We start from the raw sequence: 26,568 nt of genomic DNA on the forward strand, positions 1-26,568 counted from the left end.
ATGTACAGGTGTTTGCGTAGTAAGCAGTGTGATGTCCTTTGTTTGTAGGACCCAGAGACAGTGGTGACTCTGGCCGTGTCACCAGCACCACCTAGAGGCAGACTTCATAGGGAGACGGGGCCTGTACAGTGCAGCAATGCCTGATTGAATACTCCCAAGTTCTGTCATTATATATATTTTGCATACCTTATCAGCAGGATAGTTGTAGCTATGTCTTTCAGATGGAGAAGAGTTAAGGTCAGAATATCATGTTTTTTTATAACGGTAAAGCAGTCAGGAATTGCATGAATTCATGAAACCAAGATTATCTCAAGGGCTCCTCACATAACAACCATGAGTCAGACATCTGACAAAGTATATTTTTCAACCTATCCATGACATCCAAGCACCTACTGTAGGGCTGACCAACTATACTTTCTAGTGCATAGAACACACCTCAACTATACCTGTTACCGCTTAGTAAATATGTACATTTCAGCAAGACAAACTATTTCACTTATAACCAGCTTTCATGTTCATATAAAAGGCATGATGAAGGTAGTCCAGGGGGTGAGTCTGAGGTGTCTTGCTGCATTCCTCAAGCCAGTGAGAGTAGTTATCATCCAATCAATCACATGACTCTTGGATGTGATCTCAATCCATAAAAGGTTCCAGTTTCTGTTCTTTAAAGAACACTGGAGGTTTAACAACTGGATAGGTTTCCACCATATTGCACTGCTGTACAGTCTAGCCGTCTACTGTCCGGTTAGGAAAAGTGGATCCCAGCAGAGTTGAACGCATGGAGAAGTCTGGACAGAAGACAGATTATGAAAGTTATGACATTAAGAATCTCAAATAAACCAAGTTAACATTAAAGGAAAAAAAAACTGCAAACGTAAGTAGAATAGTCCAGCTCCACTTACACCATGAAGTCATCTATGTCCATGCTCCTGGCTCGCTTCTCACTAAACTCAGCCTCCTGCAGAACACTCTCAATCTTCTTGGTGATGCTGAAGTCTGCTGGGATTTCCTGTTCCAGAAACAAACAAATGTAATGACTCACGTTAACTAGTAATAAATCACCCAACCACATCCAGACTGCATAAGAGGAATATTGGTATGTGTGTGCTTACCACGTTGTGTACTGAACAGTGAATCCTGTAGTTCTTCTCCAACAGCTGCTCAACTGCAGTGGACCTGGAAAGAACCATCTTCAGTCTATAGCTTGTCACATAACCATTTGAGGCTGACAGGATATGACCAAGAATGATTTGAATATGCTTTGTTTTGGTACTCACTTGAAACCTGCGTTGAGGGTTTTGTTTTTCCTCACAAATGCAATTCTGACGAGACCATCCCATTCCTGTTGGAGGCAAGATTACATACTCGATCACAAGAACTACTGTGCAGCAGAACATTTTAACTCCTAGCTTTCCCATGTAGGTGACAGTGAACCATGTCTCTTATACAATCACCTTCACAGAACTAACACTTACCTGGAAGTTAACAGGAGGTGGTGGGTTCTTAGGCTCTATTCTGACAACACTCGACTCCACTTTAGGAGGAGGACGGAAGTTATTCTTCCCCACCTGAGCAAAAGAGAAATGAAAATTAAGAATGAAGCAACGGTAGTAACATAGCTGAGAAACACAACAGTCCGCCTGCACAATGCCAGATTCATGGCTGAGTCAATGGTTGTGTCCCAAAATGTAAATGGCATCCTATTCCCTATTTATTAGTCCACTACTTTTGACAAGAGCCCATTTGGGACGCAAGCAAGAGATCCCACTGACCTTCATGAGGTGGTCTACTCGAGCCAGCAGCTGAGTGTTGATGGATAGCCTGCAGTACAGCTTGTCTCCAGGCTTGGCAACCAGACGCATGGCAAACTCTCTCTGGAACATCAGCACTGCACATCTGACAAGACATCAAATCAAACGGTTTTAGCCGTTGTTTAAGTTGTTGCACTGTTTATGAGGAGAGCTTGCGAGTAAGCATGTCATTGTACTGTGTACACTACACTGTATCCTGTGCATATCCCAATTTGAGGTCCATGCACATCACTCAAATGTCCCTAAATATCTCACATTGATAATAATGCATGATTTACACAACAGTCTGGTCTACCCATGCCCGTTTGAAGTTCACATTTGGCCCCCAAGTGTACTAATGGATGTGGGGGAAAAATCTGATAGTATCAGGGGAGTTTTGCAGCTCTGGAACCAGCCAGCTTCTCTTGTCTCTTACCTAAAGAAAGGCCTGTGCAGAAGTAACTTGAAGACAAAGGGTGACGAAATCTGCAAAACAACAATGAAACTTGTTTCCGTAGGTATGTATTATTGTCAGAATTATGTTACTGAACTGGGTAAGTGTTGGTTACTGAGGGTGATGAGTTTTACCTGGTAAGGTAAATTGGCAACACAGACATCAAAGAAAGGCAGCTCTGTTTTCAGGACATCCCCCACTAAGATCTGTAGTTTAGTTTGCATGGGCCTATTACAGACAATGAACACAGATGTCACTATCACACTTTCAAGTTGCCTCCCTTTTAAGGAATTGTAAATGTATCTCAGTAGCTAAGTTATGGCAAGTACTCACGTGCACTGCACTCTCTTCTGGAGCTCAGCAACCAGCCTACCGTCCAACTCACAGGCCACTACCTTCAGACAAGGGGAAGATGAAAGCAACAATAAGTACCAGAAGCCTCAAATAAGCCTTTAGCTACAAACATTCACTGACAGTAAGAACGCATTTCTCACCTTTTTGGCTTTCTCAAGCAGTTTGACAGTCATGTTTCCTGTGCCAGGTCCCACCTCCAACACCACATCTGTCGGCCTGAGAGCAGCCTGCCAAAATGGATATCGGAATCGGAACATGTCAGTCAGTGAACTGTCCTATCAATATCATGTAATATTGACCAGAGAGGGTACAGCTGCTTGAAAATGTGAAGGCATTTCTGTACATACTTATGAAAATTGTAGAAGGGGTAGTTGTGATCCTTGACCTTTACCAATGGTAAACAAAGTGGTTACAACCAGTACATTACCTTTTCAATGATTCCATTAACTACCAGTGGGTTTTTCAAGATGTGTTGACCAAGGCTAGTGTTGAACATGACACCTAGAATACATTTACATAAACAGTTGTTTTATTTTTTTAATTCAACTACGCAAGTCAGTTAAGAACAAATTCTTATTTTACAATGACGGCCTACTCAGGCCAAACTCTCCCCTAACCCGGACGACGCTGGGCCAATTGTGCCGCCTTATGGGACTCCCGATCACGGCCAGTTGTGATACAGACTGGGATCGAACCAGGGTCTCTAGCACGGAGATGCATTGCCTTAGACCGCAACGCCACCTTATCATGATGCTGTTAACATAATGAACTAGCTAACTTAGCTAATATCTATCTGGCGTGATTTAGTAGATACTAACGCACGGTTAACTAATAAATCACGCCAGATCAATAATGATATTGTATCTTCTTTCTAGCCTATATATATATAGCCATAACAGACTGGCTAGCTAACGTTCGCTAAAAACGTATCTGCCACTGGCTGGCTCCGACTCGCACTAAGCTACTGCTAACGTTAGCTGCTAGATACTAGAAACAGCTGAAACAAACCTTGGTTTTTAACCTGTTGGTGTTGTCTGGTTTTCCTTTCTGCCCTTACTTTTGGCATTTTTCAATCGACTTTGAGACACTCCCAAAGAAAAACTAATTACACAAAAAATGTTCGTCGAAAAAAATATTTTCGACACGTGCAAATAACCTAAATATCCTGACTCATGACGTCTGCAGGAAATGTGCTGCCGTGGTAAGAATGGTAGAAACCGTTGCCGATTGGTGCGTACCGCCATCTACTGGCAGAGCCATACACTTGTGGTTCATCATGCATCAAATTTCTTTCCCATCATTTCACTAGAACATTTACTACATTTCAAAAACTGGTGAACAGCAGTTTTATTCATAAAAACACATGGTCAATACAAATATGCTTTTTATTGTAAAAACAACTAATGGTTTATTACAAAAATGTGTCCATCTCCGATGCAGTGTATTACACACTTTACTAAGTGCTCTTAACATCAGTTAATGTTATCTCTCTCTCTCTCCCCCCCTCTACCTTGATAACTGAACATATTATACATTTAAACAATGTCACAGAAATGTTTCCCTTCCATGCGGAAAGCTCATTCCTCAGAGATGGGAATGTCCTCCAGCGTCATGGCGATGTCTCTCAATTTGGGGTCGTCTCTCCAGTTCACTTTACTGGCAATGATGATCCCCTGGAGAGAAAAAAAACATAGCATCATGAGTTCTGACATTATTAACAGAACAGGTAAAATGATATCATCCTCTTGGCACCAAGGCTCTGTCCCAATTAAATCTCCTTCTTCCCAAATGTGCACTTGTTCACTTCCCTTTACTGATTTGGAAGGAAATGACTGGTACAAGAAATATCATGGACATTCCCACGAGTCCACAGCTTTCAAATTTGTGAGACGAAGTAATCAAGTGCACACTTCAGAAGAAAGGAGATATTATTGGGACACACCCTAAGAATAAAGAGCTGTATTCTTAAAGATATAAAGAGTGCAATTTACCCGCAGGACATTCTGTGTGATGGTGGCCATCTTCTGGTACTTCTCCAGGTGAGACTGGCCTTTCTGTAGGACATTTCTGTACTTCTCTGCCTCTGGGTGCTCCCTCTTCCTCTTCAGTTCATCCATCTCCTTCATCTTCTCATGAGTGAGACGCTTTAGATCTGCAGAAAAATAAATAAAACATATGTCAAATAATAAAATATGCTTGAGGGATTTTATTTTATTCATGTCACTTCTCCTCCTGAACTACAAGGCAAAGTACAAAAACATTCACTAAAAAAAGTGATTGTTCATCTTCATTAACATTTTGTGAATTCTTACATCCTCATAAGAGTAAGTTCAAACAATACATTTGAACTTTCCTATACATCCTTGGTAAAGCAGTAATAGTGTGGGTGATGTAATACCTAGCCTCTGCTTTTTAACATCTGTGATTTGGTCCTGCAGTTCACATGATTCCTTTTGACAAAGCAAACAAGAGGTCAGAAAGAGCATTCCATAAATCTACAACAATTGGTGACACCGCAGCAGAGCCAAGCCAATGACTGCACCGTTTTTCTGATGAAAACAATAAACATTCTGTTCTCATTTATAAAACGGTTGGATAACAAGCACACCATCAGATTGTTGAAAACTTCCAACCATATTGAAAACAGATGCACCCACCTGCTGAAGTGTCTTTATCTTTGAACAAAGGTCTAGGCTACAACTGGTCAGTCCCCTCATTGCTCTGGAATAAAAAATATACAGGCCCCACACTACATCAAGTAGTGCTAAAAATATATAGTTACATGTTTTTAAATTGGTAACGTTAGTTATGTGCAGTATAGGCAGGTAAAGTGTAATAACAATGTCGGTAGGTAAACAGCTGATAACTATTTGTGGTTTGTGTAATTGACATTTTTACAAACAATGCAAACAAATTCAAATCAATTCCAAAGTATATCAATGGTAGTGTTAATAATATTTTTATTCTCAAAGGCCAGTTTAGGAGGAACTGCTATCAATAAGACAGGGTCTATTTCCTGGCACCCTATTTCCTATATAGTAAATAGGGCTCTGGTAAACAGTAGTGGACTATATAGGGAATTGGGTGCCATTTGGGACGCAAACAGGCTGTTAAAATCTGCTCCTGTTGGACTTACACAGCCTCTGGATCACTCTGTTTCAGCTTATCAGAGATGGCATGCCACACCTGCATCCTGACAAATACAACACAATGTATAATCAGTAAAAAAAAAAAAAAAAATTAACTGTCCAAATGGAACTGATGCTCCAAACTTCGACTTAAAGGGTTTGCAAGCAACAAATGACTATTATCATAACTAATGCACTAGTAATTAATGGATTGAAAGACCATTACTTTACATATCAATACAGAAATGTGATAGTTACCTGTGTAAGGCCAATGTCTTGTTAAAATGAATGATTTTTGCTTCCTCCAAAGTATTTGCATAATCCAGCCTGTGGATTATCCAGAGACAAAGAAATCCACATTTTCAAAATGAGTTGAGAAAATATTCCTTTTGGTTATGGATAGGCCTACATGAGATGATATTGCAAACTAAAGACACTCACAAGTCTTTCTCAGCATCAGATGCACTGCAAGAAGATCTTTTGCTTTTTCCTGTTAAAGAACATTTGAAATGGCTAAATAATTACAGTCTTATTGTCACATAGTATATCAGCATACCAAATTCAGTAATAAAGGTAATGTAACTTACCTGCTTGGAGCTTCACTGCCATCTCAAAACATTGATTTGACATCTGTTCTTTCATCCTGAGGAGAGAAACACTCATGAATGTAGAATTTAATACCAAGTCTTGTTAAGAAGTGTCAGCTATATTCATAGGTAACTGCCAAAATAAAGGAAACACCAACATAAAGTCTCTTAATAGGGCGTTGGTCCTCCACGAGCCAGAACAGCTTCAATGCACCTTGCCAGAAGATACCAACCATTCCGAGCTGCATTGAGATCGTAAAGCAGTCATGGTTACATAAAGAAACCATGGAGCCGGCACGAGATATTGGTCGAGAAAGCGTACCTCAATGCAGGGATGGGATATGCCACTGTGCCTTTATCCACACTGCTCCACTGAGAAGATCGAAAATACTGCTAACTTTCCAGGAAAACTGCCCTTTTCGTTCTCATGCTGGAGTACAGTGGCATATCCCATCCCTGCATTGAGGCACGTTTCCCGACGAACCCCACCTGGATGGAAGCACCTGATTCAGTATACTTTGCATCCCTCATTTACTCAAGTGTTTCCATTATTTTGGAAGTTACCTGTATTACATACTCTATGACAGATGGGTTGGTTAAATGGTAATTCTGAATGATACATATTCATCTGAAAGTATTCCAGAATGATTGAATGATCTATAGATAAGAATTGTGGAGAAACCTTAGTATCTCTGCAGGTGAGCTGTCCTTCTGTCCATTGTCAGCCGTAGTAGCCTGAAAACCATTTGATGCCACGGTCTCAAGACTTGAGGCAAGGTTCTCCAGTCTATCCAAGGGCTCCATGTTCAATTATTGCCTGTCAGTGTGTTCACCACCAACGTCAACAGAACCATAGAGAAGAACAATCAACCCAAGGAAAGGACATTTAGCTATGATTTTCTGTAATTGTTTAACTCTGCAATCACCTTTCCATCTAACGTTAAGTCAGTGAAACCAGAGATGATCAGTGAACGACTTTGATAACGGCAAGCAGACAACCCCAGCTAACGTTAGCTAGCCAGCTAAATGACAGGAATGTCGGGCAAGAACTTGAAAGCAACTAATTAATTAACACTAACTGAAATATAATATATTATACAGACATTTATATAATACGTACCCTTTTCTTAGTTTTCAATACACAAACAATGTATGGATTCCTTTTAGCAGTTAACCAGCAAACCAATACAACGTTTCTACTCAACTGAAGTGAGAAGTCTAATCCTATTGGACAAGTTATTTTAACAATTTCCGTAATAATATTTCCATTGGTTAAACGTCACGTCCTTTAAAATTCGACTCGGTGATAGGCTCTTGGAGCAATATTGAATATACCGCCAGGAAATTAAGACTAACCACGTGACCAAGTAATGCTTCAGTATCCCCCCGCTTTTTTCTGGGCGGAGTAAAATTAAATGACCGGTAGGTTATTTTCCTTTGCTAACCGCGTTTGTCATTGCTTATACTCTATAGTGATTATTTGAACATATGTTAATTTTCAATGGACCCTACGTAGCTCAATGTGGTCGATGGAATTTGTCTGCTACCAGCATTTTGATCGATTAAGAGGATTTTCCTTGTGTTATTCTTAGAAATCAAGTTGGTGCAAGCAAAAGTCACGTTTGACAGTAATGGCATGAGAAACTGACCTGAACGTTTACTGTTTTTTCGAATAATAAAGCCTATTTTCAGCTGACTACATCTATACAAAGGTAAGAAATTCTGAAGGGTTTGGAGTCCGTACATAGATCATGTTTTATTCTGTATTTGACTCTGAATGTGACGGTGTTATCCGCCGGTGACCCGTTAGCTTTTTGGCAGCTCACATTCGCATCACATCCCATCCATACCGTTGTTCTCAACCTATGGTTTCCATACAGTGGACTTGGTTATTTTCACATGACAAATGCTCTCTGGTACTTTTTAGGAACTGCGAATTGTTTTCAACCGGAAGAAGACCCGTGAGGTCATGGGGGGCAAAGTCAGTAGCAAAATGGCGGCTGTTGGGCGGGTTGTACAGGTACGCTTGTCTAACTGGGTAATTTATCGCTCTGCAACAACTCTTGTCACTCAAGTGAGTACATTTAAAAGCTGAATAGTTAATGTAAAAAGTTACGGTTTCAAGGTCAGAAAACAGCGACATTTCTGTATTTGCTGTGCATCCCCAAAGCTAACGAGCAAGCTACCCGTGCTAATGCCCTTGTTGGTCTGCATGCAATTCCAAAAGGTTAGCATGTAGTTAGCTAGTATGTAGATGAAAGTAAAAGTTGACTAACTAACTAGCTCCACTCTAACTGGCATAAGTGTAACATGATTTATGTGGTTTGGCGTTGAACTAAGGCAATAAATAGCAAGTTCATTGATCAGTAGTTCTTCCTGTCAAATTGTTTACTCTAGCTAACTAATTTATCTTGTCCAGTAGCTAGCTGGCTAGTTATCTCCATGCAGCTTCTCAGTATGCAGTTTATTCAAAGTAATGATAAACATGTGTAGGCCTACAATACAATAATGCTATGAAGTGAAAATAATGCCATAAACAGTATATAGGACTGGCTGGCTGCAAAAGACAAGTGTGTCATAATAACTACTTTTAATTTAAGTGATTGATTTTAATTTGTCTGGTTTCATTTGACTACCTTTCAGGCTGTGAAACCTCATGCTCCACTAATCAAGTTTCCCAGCAGAGAGGGGGTACCCAGGCCGAATGGTGAGTAGCAACTTGTCAGTTTGATGTTGCACTAGCTATTGTTTTCTTTTTGTCCGTGCATAGTGCTAACCCTATTGAAGAGGACATTCCACCCTTTGACTGTTCAGGGACACGGCTACTGTATGCAATTATGCTTTGTTTGTCAACATGTAGCCTATTGCATGTCAATGTGTTGGTTGCATGTTGATTAGTTGCATCAACTTGAACATGATAGGCAGTATGAATTGCGTCAAACAATGTTCTATTGTAATATTACTTTGTAGCTCTCCGCATTAGTGTCCTCTATTAGTTTGACATTATGTTGGCCAACCTGGGTATTGTTTTGAGGTTCTTTTCAAATAAAAGGGGAAACACTGACTTGATATTCCATTTAAAAAACACGTCAACGACTGTGTGTAATTTAGGAAGAGGTTCTTTTAGTCCTTTCCAATTTCATTATAGAAACAGTGCTTTGAATGTGCTAATCAAACCAGAAGTAATAAAAGAGATGAATTAAAATAACAAAACACAAAGGATGTTTAAAACAATAAAATCACTGATTTTAAAAGCTACATGAATATTGTTGAGAAAAAAAACAACCATTTCCTCTGTTTCAGTCCAAGAGGCTCTTAAAACATTAGCAGTCAGCTCTCCTAGTCCACCTCCACTTGTAGTTCAGCTGCCGTTATCAAGACCCCCTGGACCTCTCGCTCGACTCCCTGGAACCCCCGACAGCTTGGCCACAGTGAAGAAACTCCCCCAAAGATACCGCAGGAGAGCACTGGAAGCAGAAGAGATGGACTATATTCAGGTTAATGCCTATCTGTGGCACTGAAGAAGTGCTGTAATTGTGTGGTATTGTTGATTTTTAAAAGTAACAGGTTTATACAAATAATTTAGGGGGTGGTGGGTATGATCTGTGCTTTGAATTCAGCCCGTAGTGTTACAGAAGGCATCACGGGTACACAAAGTGCATTAACTGTTACCTTAGTGTTGTAATACAGTTAAGATCTCACTAACCACCAACTCTTCTGGTTTATTTTTCAGCGTGGTGGACCAGAGTGAAGTTGAGTGACTCAGTGAATGCAACCAAGGTCCTTATCTGTGGAAATCAGTTTCTTTGCCCAATTTTGTTCCTCAACGAGAGGACCTGCTGCAACACCTCATTAGACGTCATGCAGAATAAAGATTTTATTCATGTTGAAATTGTACATATAAAGTTTATTTTTAAAGATGTGACTGTGAAGATATTTTTTGCTTGATTTTAACTTAATTTCAATGGGTACATTTTAATTGTTCTTTTAGAAAAAAAGCCATTACAGTAAATCTTCCAATTATATAATTATTTGTTCACCACCCACCTCATTCATTGCTCACTATTTTACACCTTCACTTAATTCAATCCTTGAAGGTTAATGTTGGCATCAACAGTACATCTGTACCATTGACCAGCCTGTTCTCCCATCTCTACACTACATTGTTGTCGATAGTTGCATATTTCTATGACAAGGACCAGACTGAATGCCACAAAACTGAAGAAAATGAAGGGCTCATTTCTCATGGCCCAGATTAACATGGATTAATCTGGTGCAAGTCTGTTGGGGTACAAAGCAAGTAGGATACATAATGGATTTGGTTTGATATTGGACATGAATGATTAAAATGGTTACTGTGATATTGTCTTTTTTTAATGTAAGATGGCATGTGTGCCAGTGGGTAAACCAATGGACCCTAACACACGTGTACTCTTATACATATTAGAACATTAACATCTAACTTGGTTTTATGTCTGGTGTTGAGTATTTAGAGAATGATTAATTGAGACAGGAGCATTCAGATAAAATATACATTTATTGGATCTGACAATACATGTCAAACACCACACCCAAGGGAAATAGTAGGCTAATATGAATGTCGAATCTCACATTTCAGTCTTCCAGCAAAGGAATTCACAACAGGGATAGTTCAGCTGACAGTACTGGCACCAGTTGTATTAGATGACTTACAAGATCATAATACACTGAAAAGACAAATAGTCATTATCTCAAAGCTTTTTTTTCAAATGTTTTCAGTGTTCTCCAATACTATTTGTGCATTGATTGCCTCAAGCCTCGCATATCAATGTGGTAAGTCTGCAACGGTCACAGGCCATTCAGAAATATGGATCTTCACATGTTCTTCTAAAACCCATAAGTGATATCTGGAACAGACAGCATATCATGTTTACACCACTATACACATAAAAAATGCATTGGGATATTTACAGTAGGCCTACATGCACTGCCAAAAATGTCAACATTATTGAGACCTGATTACTAGAACCTTTAATGTTAACAAACGGCATTACCTGGGATGAGTAGTTCTTACAGCCAATACTGGAATATAGAAGTAACATTTCACTCATGATCCTACAACTGTCTTTCTTAAACTCAGTATTACTTTGAACAGTCAGTTATAACAGCAGAGTCACTCAACACTGGTGAACCGACAACACCATCTGAAACACAAAGTCAGTTCTCAAAAGCAGGTAAGAAGTCAGCAATAGTATCAACTACATAGTCTGGTACAAAGCTCTGATTTGTGGAGTGATCACTGTCTCTGTACTCCTGGGCTGTCTTCATCTGAGAGATCCCTGTGAGTGTAAGCATGGTATCCAGGCCACAGTTGGCCCCAAACAGCATGTCTGTCTCCAGGCGGTCACCCACCATCAGGCACTGGGCTGGGTCCACTCTGAACTGGCTGGAGATGCACTCAAACATGAAGGGGCTGGGCTTGCCTATCACCATGGCCTTCCGACCTGTGGCCACTTCCAGCGCTGCTGTCAGACATCCAGAACCTGACAGAGAGAGATGGGGGTTGGAAATAGAGAACATGTTATTTTATTTTTTCTCTAGCTCTGTTCCTCTCTTCCACACGCACACCAGTCGGTTAGTTTACTAGCTAGGTTAGTTAGTGCACAGCATCGGTACCATACCTGGCAATATCCTTCCATCTTGCAGCGGGTGCCAGGGGTCCACATCAGTGGCCAAAAACAGACACTCTGGATCCCGCAAATAGCAGGAGGCTTTGGCCAATTTAAGGAAGGTAAACTTGTCATCATGTCCAACAAGGACCGCTTTGACATCCGAGGCCAATGCGCAGTTAAATATAGTGCCGTCAGGCGCGTCTTCGTCACCAACGAAAGGAATGCCAGCCTGTAACAGTTCATTACGCACTCCCTCGCCGCCGATGACAAACACCTTACCTTGCACCTTAGCGACATCTCTCAGGTAAAGCGCCGAACAATACGAGGAGCTGAATATCTGATCTTGCATAACATCAGTAAAGCCCAGACGGAGGAACTTGTTCACGTAATTCCCACGTGGCCTAGTGCAATTGTTTGTAACGAAAAACACGTTTTTGCCGTGTTTGATCAAAGAACTCACCACCTTAGGGGCACCAGTTATTGCCTTTTCTCCGTGCCATATCACGCCATCGCAATCGAAAAGGAAGAAATCTTTTGCATTAAGCAGATTTCTTATTTGAGAGCCTCCAATCTTCCGACATTCCTTGAAGCCGAAGGCGCGTGCGCCGGCCATTCTTAACGTTAGATAGCCAATTTCTCACCTTTTCATATGCCAAAACATACTGCAATGTCATAGGTTTCAACCATCATTTGACGTTTTATGTATCGATGACGTTGACATTTCATAATCAACAGAATAAACAAGATTTAACCACGCCTTTCTGTAATGATAAACCAATGAAACTGCAGCGCTCGCATTGTATCCAACGTTGTTACAATGGGCGGATTCGATTATGCTCAGCCGCGGGGCACCGGGCCCGTCTCACATCAACGGGTAAAAACGGGGAGGGAGGAGGGCAATTCTCAAATCGAACGGTAATCTGTGTGTAACCGGTATGAAATTACTAGCTAGTTAGCGGGGTGCACACTAATATCGTTTCGATCGGTGACGTCACTCGCTCTGAGACCTTGAAGTAGTTGTTCATGTAGCTTGCTCTGAAAGGGTTGTGGCTTTTGTGGAGCGATAGGTAACGATGCTTCGAGGGCATTAGTTGTTGAGGTGTGCAGAGGGTCCCTGGTTCGAGCCCAGGTAGGAGTGAGGAGAGTGAAATAAGGAAGAGACTATTACATGTGACGCTCGGTCAATATGTCAACAAGGCAGCAGCACAGTGCATCGTAATTTGTCATGAAATTAATGTTTGAATTTTCTAAATATTTTTAATTGGGAAGACAGATAAAGCGTTTATATCAAAAGCAATCACTTTTGCATAGATAAACGCAGAATCCTACTAATTACTACACATGCTTAATTACGTCACTTTTGTTTTGAGACGATTTCGCCGTGGGCTTTGAACGGGGCACCTGGCGCACGTCCGGGGGAGGCAGCCCGGTTCCAAATCGAATGCAATCGATTTCCAACCGAAACACGCCTACACGGGGGCCCGGGCGACTTTAATCGATCCCCTTCAATGTAACCAGAGTTCTGTTGTAACATGGACACTCTTTTCACCGCATTTCTCCAAGTGGGCGTAGATTTCAACAGCACACTGCATCGAGAACGAGCCGAGTACTCGCCCAAATCCGGATTGTTGACAAAATGTATTGAATTTACATTTTATTTAAATGTTGCATAATCTGAAAATTGGTAAAGCAAAACAAATTCTAAATCCCTGTAAAAATAAAAATGTTTTTGTATACCCCTGTGTATAAAGCTTGTCTGTATTAGTTGGTATACTGTTTTGTAAGATACTTTGTATATTGTGTTATGAGTTGTTAATCAAATAAAAGGTTTTATCGTGGAATCTTTTTCAACACATCTAACTACAGTAATGGTTGTTACCATTTTATCATGGAGGTAAGTTACAAAGATGAAGTAATGTCATCGCAGAATTATTTAATTTTTTACCTTTATTTAACTAGGGAAGTCAGTTGAGAACAAATTCTTATTTTCAATGACGGCCTAGGAACTATGGGTTAACTGCCTTGTTCAGAGGCAGAACGACAGATTTTTACCTTGTCAACTCGGGGATTCGATCTTGCAACCTTTCGGTTACTAGTCTAACGCGCTCTAACCGGGGCGGCAGATAGCCTAATTCACGTTATGTTTGCTATTTCATACAGCCACAGAATAGAACATTTTGTATTCGGATTTCGCATTGTTTAACCTACTAAACTAGGCATAATATTGTATACTGCGCTCAAAGTACATTTTGGTTTCAAAACTTTAAGTCCTACTAACACATTCTTAGTACTGTTAGAAAACTAAACATTTATTAACAGTGCCAGAAACTATGTGACTACTACAGAACCCGAGATACAGCATGCCAAAACCCCCTGAAGTGTAGTTTTGTTCGTTTTTTTCTTCGGAACACATAGTAAACATGTCATCCTTGGGCCAATCAGTGTAATTTTGTAAACAACGTCTCTTTCTGGCAAGAGCATCATTCACTCAACTTTCATCAAAATGTCTGCGATATCACGTGGGTTAGCTAGACTCATTTCCCTGAGCACGTGTGCCAAATTTCAGTACACAAGTCAAACAGATCAAGAGATGTAAACATGTCTGTTATAGTGCCACTGTGTGGTCGATGTCTTGAAAGTGTTTTAAACACATACCAAACTGTGTTACAATGCGAATATCCTTAACGGATTTATATGTATTTATGTTCCTGACCACACCCACGTGAATGTTTATTGGTACTAGTCTGGAAAATATTGCATTGAGAGACCTTTGTCCATAGATGCCACAGTTTCATGCAGATCGGTCATTCGGTACCAGAAGAGTAGCGTTTTTTACAAAATTCTAAATGGCAGAAAATCCATCACGGCAGACCTAAGGCAAATGTGTTCCTTGTGAGAGGGCTATATGTACCAACTTTCATGTTTTAGGTCAAACAAGGTGAGGGGTGTGACCTTTCAAAGTTAGCATTTCCAGTCTTTTATAGCACCACCATCTGGCCAATCAGTGAAATTTTGTAAATGCTGGATCTCTATGGAATGACAGATCATTCACCGATGTTTCTTCAAAATCAGGCCTTTGCTGTCTGAGATATCCCATGTGAGTGTAACAGATGTGAAATAGGTAGCTAGTTAGCGGTGGTGCGCGCTAATAGCGTTTCAATCGGTTACGTTACTCGCTTTGAGACCTTGAAGTAGTGGTTCCCCTTGCTCTGCAAGGGCCGTGGCTTTTGTGGAGCGATGGGTAACGTGGGTGACTGTTGATGTGTGCAGAGGGTCCCTGGTTCGCGCCCGTGTCGGGGCGAGGGGACGGACTAAAGTTAAACTGTTACATTGGTGCCGTGACCCGGATCACTGGTTGCTGCGGAAAAGGAGGTCGAAACGGGGGTGAGTGTAACGGATGTGAAATGGCTAGCTAGTTAGCGGTGGTGCGCGCTAATAGTGTTTCAATCGGTTACGTCACTCGCTTTGAGACCTTGAAGTAGTGGTTCCCCTTGTTCTGCAAGGGCCGCGGCTTTTGTGGAGCGATGCTTCGTGGGTGACTGTTGTTGATGTGTGCAGAGGGTCCCTGGTTCGCGCCCGTGTCGGGGCGAGGGGACGGACTAAAGTTAAACTGTTACATGACTAACGTATGAACAGACGGAGATCCACAGTCCCCTCCCCGATTTAATTGTGGGGGCAACTATAAAGTATAGACCCACCATAGTGATGTCAGTGAAGAAGTTGGGGACGGGTAACACATTTTAGGGAAAGATCCACCACAAAATCACAATTGTGCTGTCACACAAGTCAAAGCAGGAGTCTTGAGACATTTCCCAGATCTTTTTTCTGGATCCATACACCATGTATTAAAGAACAGAAAATACAAAATGTTTAAAACCAAAAGAAAAAAAACAATTCAGTGTCTATGTACAATTCTTATAAACAATAAAGATTTTCTTAACATTTGATTGTAAATGTGTTGATTGTCTATTTCTGGATACACGTTTTGCAGGTTTTATTCACAGAACTAGATTTTTTTATATATATATATCTGCTATAATCACCCCCCTTAACTTCAAAACACAATACAAAATATAAAAGGAATTGGTTTAGTGCTTTCTTACACAAGTCTCAATGAAATCACGAGATTTCAGCACAGGGTTGTAAAATCTAAATATTAATCTACTAGTCAATGGCCTTTACATTCAGACAGTATTTCCGAGTCTTTGTACAAACCATTGGGTGAAAAATATATCCCTGCACTTCTAAAGCTAGAGAGCACCTGGACACACCCACTGCATCTGTACTTTGTATGATGGTGAGCAACAATCATTTGGTACATCTCCCTAGGCACTTGATGTATCTGTTAGTATTTGATGGGTATAAGCAATATGGTATACCATTTTTGGTTATATTTATCCAACCATACCAGATCTATGCAAGTACCTAAGGGATAGGGACAAGGGCTTGATTCTGGACTAGACCCATCTCTCAAAATAGGGACTACAGAAGCAATCCCTTTATCACCAAGACAAAGACAGCAATGTGAAAATAAAATGATAAAAGAGAAACAAAATGGGATTTGTACGTATGATTGCAGACTTCAGAACACAAAATGCGACATTGAATAATATATTAATAAGTCTTAGGTAAAGCCTTTTTGTGGTACATTTAAGAACTGTCACACAGCTAGCATGCATTGTCCCCCCAAAGTATCCAAACACAAAGTCCATCAGTAAAACGTAAGAACATGTCATGTCTGTACATATCTACACATTGCCTTTTTACAAGGAATACAATTTCAAGTCTTTGTATCAACACAGATTCACAAGTTTAAGATGTCAATGAAGACATTTTCAAGGCTATTAGCTAATTATTTACATGAAACTGTCCACATTTGGGGAAACAATGCAAGGTGAACAAACAGTTGACTCCAATGTTTGCCATAGAAACAGTGACTAGATAACACCTACCTAGGTAAAACCAATGATCATATGCAAGAAACCCAACAGGACACACTCAGGATAGTGAATTATTGGATGGTACATCTTTATGTAAAAATCTATGGACTTCTGTGTCTGACATTCAGAATTAAATACCCCCAAAATGAACTAATTATCCAACTCACAATGCATAGTTAAATTAAGTAAACACTTTTACTGCACTCATTAACACAGTGATGACTCCACGACAATCAACAATTCACAATTAGTTAGTTCAGTCAAGATAAATAGAAGTAGGTTGTTGTTAGACTGCAACTGGACATTAATTTATGGATCGGATAATAAAAGGCATCCTCCAGTCAGTACTGTGGAAGTTACATAAAAGTGTTTTTAAATAAGGAAATAATACTTCTAACAATCTTACGCAGGCTGTTTTAGTTTCATTATAGAGGGATACAATTTAGAATAATTTGCTTTGCTCTTTTTTTTTTTTTTTGCCGAGTGGTCAAGCTCAACAAACTCCATGATAAACATGCAAACAGCACAACTTGCCTGGGCCAAATAGATTTGTGTTGTGCCAAGAGTATAGGGTAGAAACTATATACATTACTGTAACTGAACACATGACATCTCAAAGCAACACTAATACCAATCCCAAAAACGCTTTCCTTCATAAAGTAAAATATTGCCATTATATAGGCTAATTTCTGGGGCAATAAGAGCGATTTTTAAGGGCACGTTTCAGACAATCTGATGGACAGATAAAGCTGCTCTGATTATTGGGGTGTTAGATTCAGCCTTATTAGCCTAAATTTAAAAATGTCTAAATTTAAAAATGTCTTGACCTGTCACAACTCACGAGAATGAACAATGAGAAATGATCATATAATATACTGTTACATTTCTAGGACATTCTCCTCTGGTTTGGCCACTTTGGACTGTTAAGGTCTGAGAAAAGCAGGTTGAGTACAAAATAAGCTTCCACAGGAGAAAAAAAACTAAGGCAGAGAGGGAGGTTATAACGAGTTATAACCTACAACGCCTCGACAACAATGAGTGTTGTTGCATTAAATACAAACCCCAGACTCATCTCAGACAAAATAACATTTGCCCAAGCCTGGATACTATAATTACCTGTAAACACTGATATTCAATCAAAAGTACCACTTTAACAATGAACAAACTACATTTGAAACCAGAACAAAGATGTTTTGGCAGCTGACTATGAGTGACAGGATAACTTTGGGGGGGGGGGGACGACAAACAACTGTCTATCCACAGCCTCGGGCCGGACCCCACTGTACACAAACACGGACATTAAACATCTCAGGACCAGAGAAAATAAATGGCTATATAAACTCTTGAGAAATCAAGATTTTTAGTTCTATACGATAAAGACATCACTGATGTCATATTTCACAAATGAAATAAATGTATATTCATATATATAATTATTAAATACAAATCTAATTCTCCAGCGAGTGAGTCTTATGTACACATGGGAGGGTGGTTTTAAAAGTGGAATTCTGGGGGTGGGGCAGTGGGAGGTCACTCTGACTGGAGCGCCGTGCTGTGCTGTGCGTGATGCCGTGTGTGTGCTCCCATAAGTCCGTTGGGCTCCCCGCCAAACTCCCAAAGTCTGTGACGGACACTGCCATCTTGTTGCCAGTAATACGGTGGTGTGTCATTTTCCGCCGCCCCTCAAAGTCCACTCCGAGGTTTCCCACAGAAACATCGTTGATGAAGGAGTCGGGCAGTGCCAACTTGAGCCTCTTAGAGGGCCGCTCGCATTCCTTGGCCCCGCACACCCCACCCAGCTGGCCCAGGTCCGAGTGGTAGAAGCCAGCATCCAGCATGTTGAGACAGTTGGGGTCCCCTCCGTTGGATGGAAAGCCCAGGGGCTCGTCGTGGGCCAGGGACCCCCGGTGGAGGCTCTCCAGAGGGGGGAAACTGTACGAGTCCAGGCAGCTCACCTCCGCTGAGCTGCACACTGTGGCCACGCTGTTACTCAGGGCTGAGGGAGGGGGACACGTATAAACTACTTGGTTATCTGTGGATTTCATATGTATTGTTTTTAGGACTTATGTAGATTGTATAAAGTTGTATTGTTGTGTATAATATGTGTACTGTAAGTTCATACTGAACACTAGATCTGAAGTTAGGCCTGTGAAAAATATAGTTACCCTGTCAAGGATGATGGGGTCAGTTTGTGCTACATGCAGTGTGGAACATCTGAGACCCTGTTGACTAACCTGTGAGGTCGCTGGCAGTGATGGAGTTGAGCAGGCTGAGCTGCTGCTCTGTGGTGGGCTCCATCCTCACCCCTCCTCCTCCTCCTCCTCCACCTGAGCACACAGAGGAGGAGCTGTCTACTGCCAGGCCATCCGCCTCGTCCACCAGCCGGTCCATCAGGTCCCTGCAGGCAGAGGGAAGATACACCAGGTTAACACACACTCAGCCATAGACACATTCTCCTTTAATAACCATGAGCCACTCCTTTCATGTAGTTGCAAGCACAATAAAATAAAATCTGCAAACATAGGCTTTCATCATATTCAGAGGGAACTCTGTCTACATACATTTGGCAATGAATTCAGACCTCAGTTACTACTGTTGAGCAGAATGAACGATCACTTACGTTACGCCAGGATAGCTGCTATACTTCTTCTTGCCAAAGCGGTTCTGCTGGACGAAGAAATCAAAGCGCTCAGACTTCTTCCACATGTAATAAAATGCCACACATTCAGCTACAGTCCGTGTCTTCACCTGATGAAGGGCAGAAATACATGATAAAGAGAAAAGTTCTACAACACAGGAAGTTAGTGTCACAGACTTTTTAAAGAAAGGCTAAATAAAGTGTCCATATCCTTACAGAAGCTATCAACATTATGATAATTTCTCCACCCTTTAATCAGTAACAGAGAGAGTCCCACCTTGTGTTTCTGTATGAGGTGAAAGTTCTTATCGTATATCTGTAGTGCATGTTCAAAGTTTCTGCATTCATCTTCAGACCACGGCGGAGATTCCTCTGTAAAAATCACAAGGAGTCATTTTCCCTCACAATAGAGTGACATTTATGAGTCTATTAATCATTCAAAATGGTAACTTACCCTTTGAGGATTTCACATTACTGCAATACCGCTCCAATGCTTTGTGGGTATTGTAGTTGCATTTCACAAGCTCATACAGAGCCTACAGGGAGACGACAGAGGAATAGGTGAACAACTTTGAGATGGCAGCAGGAGCATATCTAATGTTATGACATCCAGTGAGTCTTAAAGTGATGACTGACCTGCTCATTGTCTCTCACATGAGCTCCTGCTGTGTCACTTCTTGTCCTCTCGTCAGTTGCCCGTGACAACTCCTCACACAGGAAGTCCCTGACCTTACTCTCTGACAACACGTCCGGGGTCCATAGCAACTGGTCATCATCTTCGTATACTGTACGAAAATGGCAGATGACAATCACAATGTTAGACACTATGCAATATTACACTTGGAAACACTTCTAAATATCTGACTGTCAAATGCAACTTTGACAATAGGTTTATAGGTTAACCTCGTAAGAAAGCCTCCACTCACCCTTCTCATCAACACCATAGTGACAGAGGTGAGTGGGGACCTCTGCTTGGTGCTGCGACCCCACCATTATTTCCTGTGAAATACAAACAGACTTACCCCTCAAAACAGAACATGCAGCACCATGTTTCCACCATCGGCCTATTTTAGGTTGAAGCCCAAATGCAGGTCTAGGTTCAGTTAACCAAAATAAGGTTACTAAACAACTGTAACCATTGGAAAGTAAAATAACTGACCTCCAATTAGTGCTTATGGGAAACCTAATCTTGTATCCTCTTCAAATCAAGTCACCTTTAAAAGGACAGGATTCTTACCTTTCTGGAGTCCTCGGGGCTTGGCCCATCCTCCTCACACTCTGACTCCTTATCACCGTCGTAGATAGTGTTAGCTGACAATGCAAAGACAGAAAGGGCACGCCCCATTAAAATTCTTGCTATACAAATGGCGTCCTGTGCTTATCAACTCATCACGTGACAAGATAAGGTCATATTAAAAGATGGTATGAATGTTTGGGAGGGGATAAATGCTGACAAAACACAAGATAAATAAGTTACTGTGCTTTTGCTTATAATGACACCTGCACTTGACAGTATTTTTGCCATTATTATGAGTTTTCAATGAAGCATACTGCTAGCTAAAATTGGGAAACATTAAGATGCACTATGCAGAAATCGCGGTGACATTTTCTGGTTGCTAAAATTGTAATAGTTTGCCTAATTTCAATTTGTGTGACAAAACAAGCAAGTATAGTGTAGAGAATCATTATACCATCGAAACCACTGTGAAATATATTTTCCATAAGCAAAAATATTGAATTTTCAGCTGTTTGAAGCCTGTGTACAAAACCGAAAGTAAAAGATGCAAAACTTAACAGGAAGCATAGAAATAGCTCACATAGAACATATCTACTGTTTCTTAGACTTGCATTCAATGAGAATGACAAATAACAAAGATAAGCAACATTTTCTTTTTTTTAAAATAAAACATAATAAAAATTGTGTTTGAATGACACTGAGGGGCAGTATTTTTACAACTAATGCCGGTTTGCCTGAGGCTGATGCCATGCAGGTGTTTGTACACATGCATATACACACACACTCTCATTCAAATAAACGCATACAAGAACACACACATACATGTAATAGTGCCAGACATGCACACAAACATATACAGTTGGCATTGCTGTTATGATTTTAGTTGTCCTTTGTTTTACATTTACTTATTTATTTAATACTTCTTTTGCATTGTTGTTTGCTGTTTTCGTCTGTCTTTTTCTTTTTTCTCATTAGTTCATTCTCTTGGTCGTTGGTGCATTTGGGGGGAGGGGTTCTTGGGGGTGGGGAATGGAATTAATTGTATTTTTAAATCTTTCTTCTTGGATCTTGGAAGGGGTCTCGAATGGTTGAGGGACAGCTATTGGGGAACTGTGGGGGGGGGATCTTGGAAGGTTTGGGTTCACGTTTTTTGGCCTGGTGGGAGATCAGTCAACGTGCCCTTGAGCAGGGCATTGACCCTGGATGCTTCTGTGTGTCACTCTGAATGGGAGTCTGTTGGATGACTGGTATGATGTAGTTGTTGAGCGGCTTCACTGCAAGTATATTGTATGTTTTGGATATTCACTTTTTTTTTTAAACAAACAAAAAACATAAGATTTCTATGTGAATTTGGTTGGGTCGCCCAAAAAGTTATATTGCAGCTTTAATAACTAAAATATTGCAGTTACTCATAACTTTTACACTATAAAGCACTATATGAATCTGCGTTTTGTAATTGCTCTCTCTTGAGCTCTGACAATGTCTTATTTATACCTGAGGTGTCCTAATAAAGTTGCAATTGAAGTGAATTAACTTACATCTGAGTGTTCTGGGGAAGAAGTCGGTGGCCTCGTGGGAAGTGACTGAAGGAGTAAGGTCATCAGCGGAGGACTGTGTCTCCTCCTCATAGTCTCCTGATAGCAGGTCTTTAGCAATCTCCTCCTGTGGAAGAACACAATCACCATTTGTAACGTTAGAAGGTAACCCGGCCAAGGATCAATTGACCCTAAAAATTCCAAGTTTGTTTTGTTTCATATCTGTCGTAACCACACCTTGGAGGTAATACAAAAGTAAGACACGTATAACGTAATAATAGTTGGGATAGATGGCCTACTGAGGATATAACAAATACATTTGACTGAAAACCTTTCAATATCCACAAATTTGTCTATACAGTACATGGTGACATTTTTTAAATATTTCCTTTACCAAATCTGATATTGGACTGAATTTTGCTCACCTTGTCCAAAGTCATGTCTGGCAGTTCATCCGTCAGCTCCCCAGAAGAGCTGTCCATGCTGGATCCTGCAGCCGTACTGACAGACGCCTCGTAGCGGTAGATGGCCAGCAGTTCCTCCAAGGGCATGTTCCCCTCCTGTTACAACAAATAGAAATCATATTAGACCATGTCTTTACAATCAAAATCATGATATTTAATGTCTGCTATGTGAAGAATGGTTAGCCAAAAAGTTCCATGACACAGTGTCTGTTTCCATAATAACACAGAACATAGTCATGTATACATTATGCTTCCCCCCCAGCCTATAACATGTTATTAATTGAAGTAGGGAAGTAAGTGGTAATTCAAGCATAGACAGAATTAAAAATATTCCAATAAAAATGACAACTACAATGCCTGTCTAAAAGAAAGGAAACAGTACATTAATTTATATTATTAGCCAACCTAGCTACAGATTGTAACACCAGATAATGTGATTTAATGGGAAAAAGATGTGTACCATTATGCTGGTAATTACAGGTGTGGATATTAAAAAACATTATCAGAGATTTTTCCAACTAACCTGGTATTGGCGATACCATCTTTGTCCTCGATTCGTGGAAAAAGGAGTCTCATAAAATGCCTGTGTCCAGTTGCAGTGGGTCCGTTTGAATTCAGAAAATGCTCTATTAAAATAAATAAAATATTTTGGTTCATGAAGTAATCCAACAATGTGTATGCCGCCATCTTGTCCATTTCAAGTCTTTTCACATTGATCGAGACAGGGCTGTCTGTCATGCAGCACTTTGGGGGTGGACACACCTGTCTCAATTAATGAGAGAAGACTTGAAATGGACAAGGTGGCGACGTACACATTGTTCGATTACTTAATGATCAACATTATTTTGATAGCAGAGCATTTTCTCAAATCAAACGGACCCCGTGCAACTGGATGCATCCATTTTACGAGACTCCTGTTTCCACCAATCGCTAATACAAGGTTAGTTCATCTCTGCTGATGTTTTGTATAGTCACACCTGTAACTACCAGTATAATGGTAAAAAAAGTTGGGTTAAATCACATTATCTGGTGTTACAATCTGGAGCTATAGCCAACCGACCTTCTCTAGATCGGCTATCTCTGAGTTGAAGTTTTTCTCGCCCTCAAATGACTCTTCCTCCTCCAAAGTCCTCTCATCGTCATATTCATGAACAAGCATCTCGGCTGACGGATCGAAGTCATGATCTTCCGACGACAAAGAGCCAACTGTGGAGTGAAAACTATTTTAGAATGCAGTTTAAAGGCACGGTTACAAGGACAACCGCAAATAAATTAAGATACTCTTGGCAAAACTGGCAATGCCACTGCTTGTCAATACCATTGGCGCACCCACAGCATAATTAAATGATTTACATAATTTACAATAATTACTTTCTTAATAAATATTTTATACATGTATTTAGCTACATGGTATCAAAACATTAACTGAATATAAAATGGACATGTCATATTCATAATTTCACATTCAAATTCCATAAAAAAAATAATTCCGACATTACCTGGGCTCGAACTCCCGAAGGAAGCCTGTTTAGAAGAACAAAAATATAATAGCACCAATTAAGCAATTTAAAATCTGTGAATATTACTGTTACACGTTCGAAAATCTTTTTTCTTTACAGCAGACATTGTCAATAATATCCAGCAGGATAAATAAATAAACAGAGCTGCATTTTTCCGCAACCTGAAAACACATACCGAACGCACAGCGGTTTATTTAATGTTATAGAATTTGAATATTAAGTAGCAATATGATACCATTTGGATGTGGCACGCAAAATAACATCAAGGCCCCTATATCCAGTTTTGTGTACTGCCAATGCTCTGAAATTAGCGTTAAAGCTAACCTTATTGACAATAAAAAACAATTATTGTTTAGCCTCTGTACACGGTAACCTAAAACTGTGAACAATTCACCAGTTATAGGCGATGTTTTTGTTTTTACACAAGAACCGAAAAACACAATCGCAATTAATTGCAAATCAAGTCTATTTATTTTTCTTCCCACATCAAATTGGCGTTTGAGTCTGCCCAGTAGACGTTAGCAAAGCAGCTGAGAGCGAACAGGCCTTGTCGTGAAGGATCGGTGTATACATTCAAACATATTTTAGAGGGATATTTGCGGCAATTTTGACACAAAACCACAAATATAGAACAAAAACATCTTAATCTATGTAATCGATTACATTTAAATAGAAAGTTAGCAACACACATTTTCTAAACATCGATTTAAAATCTGATGCTTCTCCCCTGTTTTCCCTCTTACCTCCGCCATATTGGTACCTTTAGCTCGTTCCAGCGCAGTACCCGGATAGAGTCTCTGAACCAATCAGAGATCCAGGTAACAGTAGTCGTGACGTCTTTCAAACTAAAGACTGGTAGGCTAACTACAGTCAAAATCTAGCCAGGAATGTTACTGTAAAAATTGACTGGGATAAAAATGTACTGATTGGCAAACGTTCAATTGGTTTGTATTAATTTGAGATCCGTCAGAAACCACTATCCAAGCAGATACTGTTGAATAACTTCTGAAATTACTATTCATAATGTTGAATTTCCTTTTCCTTGAATAGATGAAAATCATGCAATTTACTAAATGTACTACAACTAAATCAGACAATGTCAATTCAGGTAAACCAGTTAACAGGCCATTTCCATAGTCCCTACCCTTTGCAGACCCAAATTACAAAACCAGCAGGGGGCACAGCTGAACTACTATAGATCGAGTCTCTCTCTCAATTCAATTCAATTCAAGGGGCTTTATTGGCATGGGAAACATGTGTTAACATTGCCAAAGCAAGTGAGGTAGATAATATACAAAAGTTAAATGAACAATAAAAATGAACAGTAAACATTACACATACAGAAGTTTCAAAACAATAAAGACATCACAAATGTCATATTGTATATATACAGTGTTGTAACAATGTACAAATGGTTAAAGTACACAAGGGAAAATAAATAAGCATAAATATGGGTTGTATTTACAATGGTGTTTGTTCTTCACTGGTTGCCCTTTTCTTGTGGCAACAGGTCACAAATCTTGCTGCTGTGATGGCACACTGTGGAATTTCACCCAGTAGATATGGGAGTTTATCAAAATTGGATTTGTTTTCGAATTCTTTGTGGGTCTGTGTGATCTGAGGGAAATGTGTGTCTCTAATATGAACATACATCTGGAAGGTGGTCAGGAAGTGCAGCTCAGTTTCCACCTCATTTTGTGGGCAGTGTGCACATAGCCTGTCTTCTCTTGAGAGCCAGGTCTACTTTTGGAGGCTTTTCTCAGTAGGAATGCTATGCTCACTGAGTCGTTCCTTAATTTTGGGTCAGACCCGGTGGTCAGGTATTCTGCCACTGTGTACTCTCTGTTTAGGGACAAATAGCATTCTAGTTTGCTCGTTTTTTTTGTTAATTCTTTCCAATGTGTCAAGTAATTATCTTTCTTTTTTCTCATGATTTGGTTGGATCTCTCTGTAGGTGATGGCTTTGTTAAGGATGGTTTGGGAATCGCTTCCTTTTCGGTGGCTGTAGAATTGAATGGCTCTTTTCTGGATTTTGATAATAAAAGGGTATCGGTCTAATTTTATTCTGCATGCATTATTTGGTGTTTTACGTTGTACACTGATGTTTTTGCAGGATTCTGCATGCAGAGTCTCAATTTGGTGTTTGTCCCATTTTGTGAATTCTTGGTTGGTGAGCGGACCGCAGACCTCACAACTATAAAGGGCAATGGGTTCTGATTCAAGGATTTTTTAGCCAGATCCTAATTGGGATCTCAAATTTTGTGTTCCTT

At 40.2% G+C, this 26,568-nt stretch overlaps 5 protein-coding genes across 7 annotated transcripts; 1 reads left to right on the forward strand and 4 right to left on the reverse strand.

Moving 5' to 3' along the window:
* Positions 1-232: 232 nt before the first annotated feature.
* Positions 233-3,781, reverse strand: dimt1l (DIM1 dimethyladenosine transferase 1-like (S. cerevisiae)). Its single transcript, XM_071352831.1, has 12 exons — positions 3,607-3,781; positions 3,026-3,099; positions 2,739-2,825; positions 2,578-2,639; positions 2,379-2,472; positions 2,227-2,276; positions 1,773-1,896; positions 1,476-1,568; positions 1,278-1,342; positions 1,113-1,176; positions 903-1,009; positions 233-788 (listed from the first exon to the last, which is right to left on the reverse strand). Exons 1-12 carry the CDS (start codon positions 3,662-3,664, stop codon positions 746-748), a joined length of 921 nt encoding a protein of 306 aa, XP_071208932.1. The 5' UTR covers positions 3,665-3,781; the 3' UTR covers positions 233-745.
* A 184-nt stretch (positions 3,782-3,965) lies between these two features.
* On the reverse strand, positions 3,966-7,560 carry cenph (centromere protein H). Of its 2 annotated transcripts, none has more exons than XM_071352832.1 (10): positions 7,434-7,560; positions 6,996-7,130; positions 6,314-6,369; positions 6,168-6,216; positions 5,985-6,053; positions 5,735-5,791; positions 5,256-5,319; positions 4,997-5,048; positions 4,590-4,750; positions 3,966-4,271 (listed from the first exon to the last, which is right to left on the reverse strand). In XM_071352832.1, the coding sequence occupies exons 2-10, from the start codon at positions 7,115-7,117 to the stop codon at positions 4,176-4,178; spliced, it is 726 nt and encodes a 241-aa protein (XP_071208933.1). In that variant the 5' UTR covers positions 7,118-7,130; positions 7,434-7,560; the 3' UTR covers positions 3,966-4,175. The 2 variants fall into 2 exon arrangements, with proteins under 2 accessions (XP_071208933.1, XP_071208934.1); XM_071352833.1 differs by having other exon boundaries at positions 7,240-7,526.
* A 129-nt stretch (positions 7,561-7,689) lies between these two features.
* Positions 7,690-10,235, forward strand: kgd4 (alpha-ketoglutarate dehydrogenase subunit 4). Of its 2 annotated transcripts, none has more exons than XM_071352835.1 (5): positions 7,690-8,025; positions 8,241-8,333; positions 8,957-9,020; positions 9,617-9,810; positions 10,047-10,235. In XM_071352835.1, the coding sequence occupies exons 2-5, from the start codon at positions 8,283-8,285 to the stop codon at positions 10,062-10,064; spliced, it is 327 nt and encodes a 108-aa protein (XP_071208936.1). In that variant the 5' UTR covers positions 7,690-8,025; positions 8,241-8,282; the 3' UTR covers positions 10,065-10,235. The 2 variants fall into 2 exon arrangements, with proteins under 2 accessions (XP_071208936.1, XP_071208935.1); XM_071352834.1 differs by having other exon boundaries at positions 7,691-8,025; positions 8,241-8,387.
* Positions 10,236-10,831: 596 nt separating this feature from the next.
* Positions 10,832-12,907, reverse strand: LOC139545250 (chronophin-like). Its single transcript, XM_071352830.1, has 2 exons — positions 11,974-12,907; positions 10,832-11,835 (listed from the first exon to the last, which is right to left on the reverse strand). The coding sequence occupies exons 1-2, from the start codon at positions 12,575-12,577 to the stop codon at positions 11,510-11,512; spliced, it is 930 nt and encodes a 309-aa protein (XP_071208931.1). The 5' UTR covers positions 12,578-12,907; the 3' UTR covers positions 10,832-11,509.
* Positions 12,908-15,768: 2,861 nt separating this feature from the next.
* Positions 15,769-25,142, reverse strand: LOC139545249 (mesoderm induction early response protein 3-like). The gene is made up of 13 exons (XM_071352829.1): positions 25,042-25,142; positions 24,278-24,302; positions 23,839-23,984; positions 22,740-22,874; positions 22,318-22,441; positions 20,780-20,853; positions 20,469-20,541; positions 20,179-20,327; positions 19,997-20,078; positions 19,820-19,914; positions 19,525-19,652; positions 19,139-19,302; positions 15,769-18,900 (listed from the first exon to the last, which is right to left on the reverse strand). The coding sequence occupies exons 1-13, from the start codon at positions 25,048-25,050 to the stop codon at positions 18,353-18,355; spliced, it is 1,752 nt and encodes a 583-aa protein (XP_071208930.1). The 5' UTR covers positions 25,051-25,142; the 3' UTR covers positions 15,769-18,352.
* Positions 25,143-26,568: the final 1,426 nt, after the last annotated feature.

This window comes from Salvelinus alpinus, chromosome 19, assembly GCF_045679555.1.
Source record: "Salvelinus alpinus chromosome 19, SLU_Salpinus.1, whole genome shotgun sequence".
In the NCBI taxonomy this organism is placed as follows: Eukaryota; Metazoa; Chordata; class Actinopteri; order Salmoniformes; family Salmonidae; genus Salvelinus; species Salvelinus alpinus.

Bases quoted from the DNA above. Each gene is read 5' to 3' on its own strand.
- kgd4 (XM_071352834.1), top strand. From the start codon at position 8,283: ATGGGGGGCAAAGTCAGTAGCAAAATGGCGGCTGTTGGGCGGGTTGTA. The intron at 8,388-8,956 runs GTGAGTACATTT...ACTACCTTTCAG, and splicing joins CAACAACTCTTGTCACTCAA to GCTGTGAAACCTCATGCTCC. The intron at 9,021-9,616 runs GTGAGTAGCAAC...CCTCTGTTTCAG, and splicing joins GGGGGTACCCAGGCCGAATG to TCCAAGAGGCTCTTAAAACA.
- cenph (XM_071352832.1), bottom strand. From the start codon at position 7,117: ATGGAGCCCTTGGATAGACTGGAGAACCTTGCCTCAAGTCTTGAGACC. The intron at 5,792-5,984 runs GTAACTATCACA...TGTATTTGTCAG, and splicing joins AAGACATTGGCCTTACACAG to GATGCAGGTGTGGCATGCCA. The intron at 4,272-4,589 runs GTAAATTGCACT...TTTTCTCTCCAG, and splicing joins TCACACAGAATGTCCTGCGG to GGGATCATCATTGCCAGTAA.
- LOC139545250 (XM_071352830.1), bottom strand. From the start codon at position 12,577: ATGGCCGGCGCACGCGCCTTCGGCTTCAAGGAATGTCGGAAGATTGGA. The intron at 11,836-11,973 runs GTATGGTACCGA...TCTCTCTGTCAG, and splicing joins AGATGGAAGGATATTGCCAG to GTTCTGGATGTCTGACAGCA.
- LOC139545249 (XM_071352829.1), bottom strand. The intron at 20,854-22,317 runs GTAAGTTAATTC...TTGCATTGTCAG, and splicing joins CTTCCCCAGAACACTCAGAT to CTAACACTATCTACGACGGT. The intron at 18,901-19,138 runs GTTAGTCAACAG...CCCCTCCCTCAG, and splicing joins CACTGCCAGCGACCTCACAG to CCCTGAGTAACAGCGTGGCC.
- dimt1l (XM_071352831.1), bottom strand. From the start codon at position 3,664: ATGCCAAAAGTAAGGGCAGAAAGGAAAACCAGACAACACCAACAGGTT. The intron at 2,473-2,577 runs GTGAGTACTTGC...TGTCTGTAATAG, and splicing joins CAGAAGAGAGTGCAGTGCAC to GCCCATGCAAACTAAACTAC. The intron at 1,897-2,226 runs GTAAGAGACAAG...ATGTCTTGTCAG, and splicing joins CTGCACAGGCCTTTCTTTAG to ATGTGCAGTGCTGATGTTCC.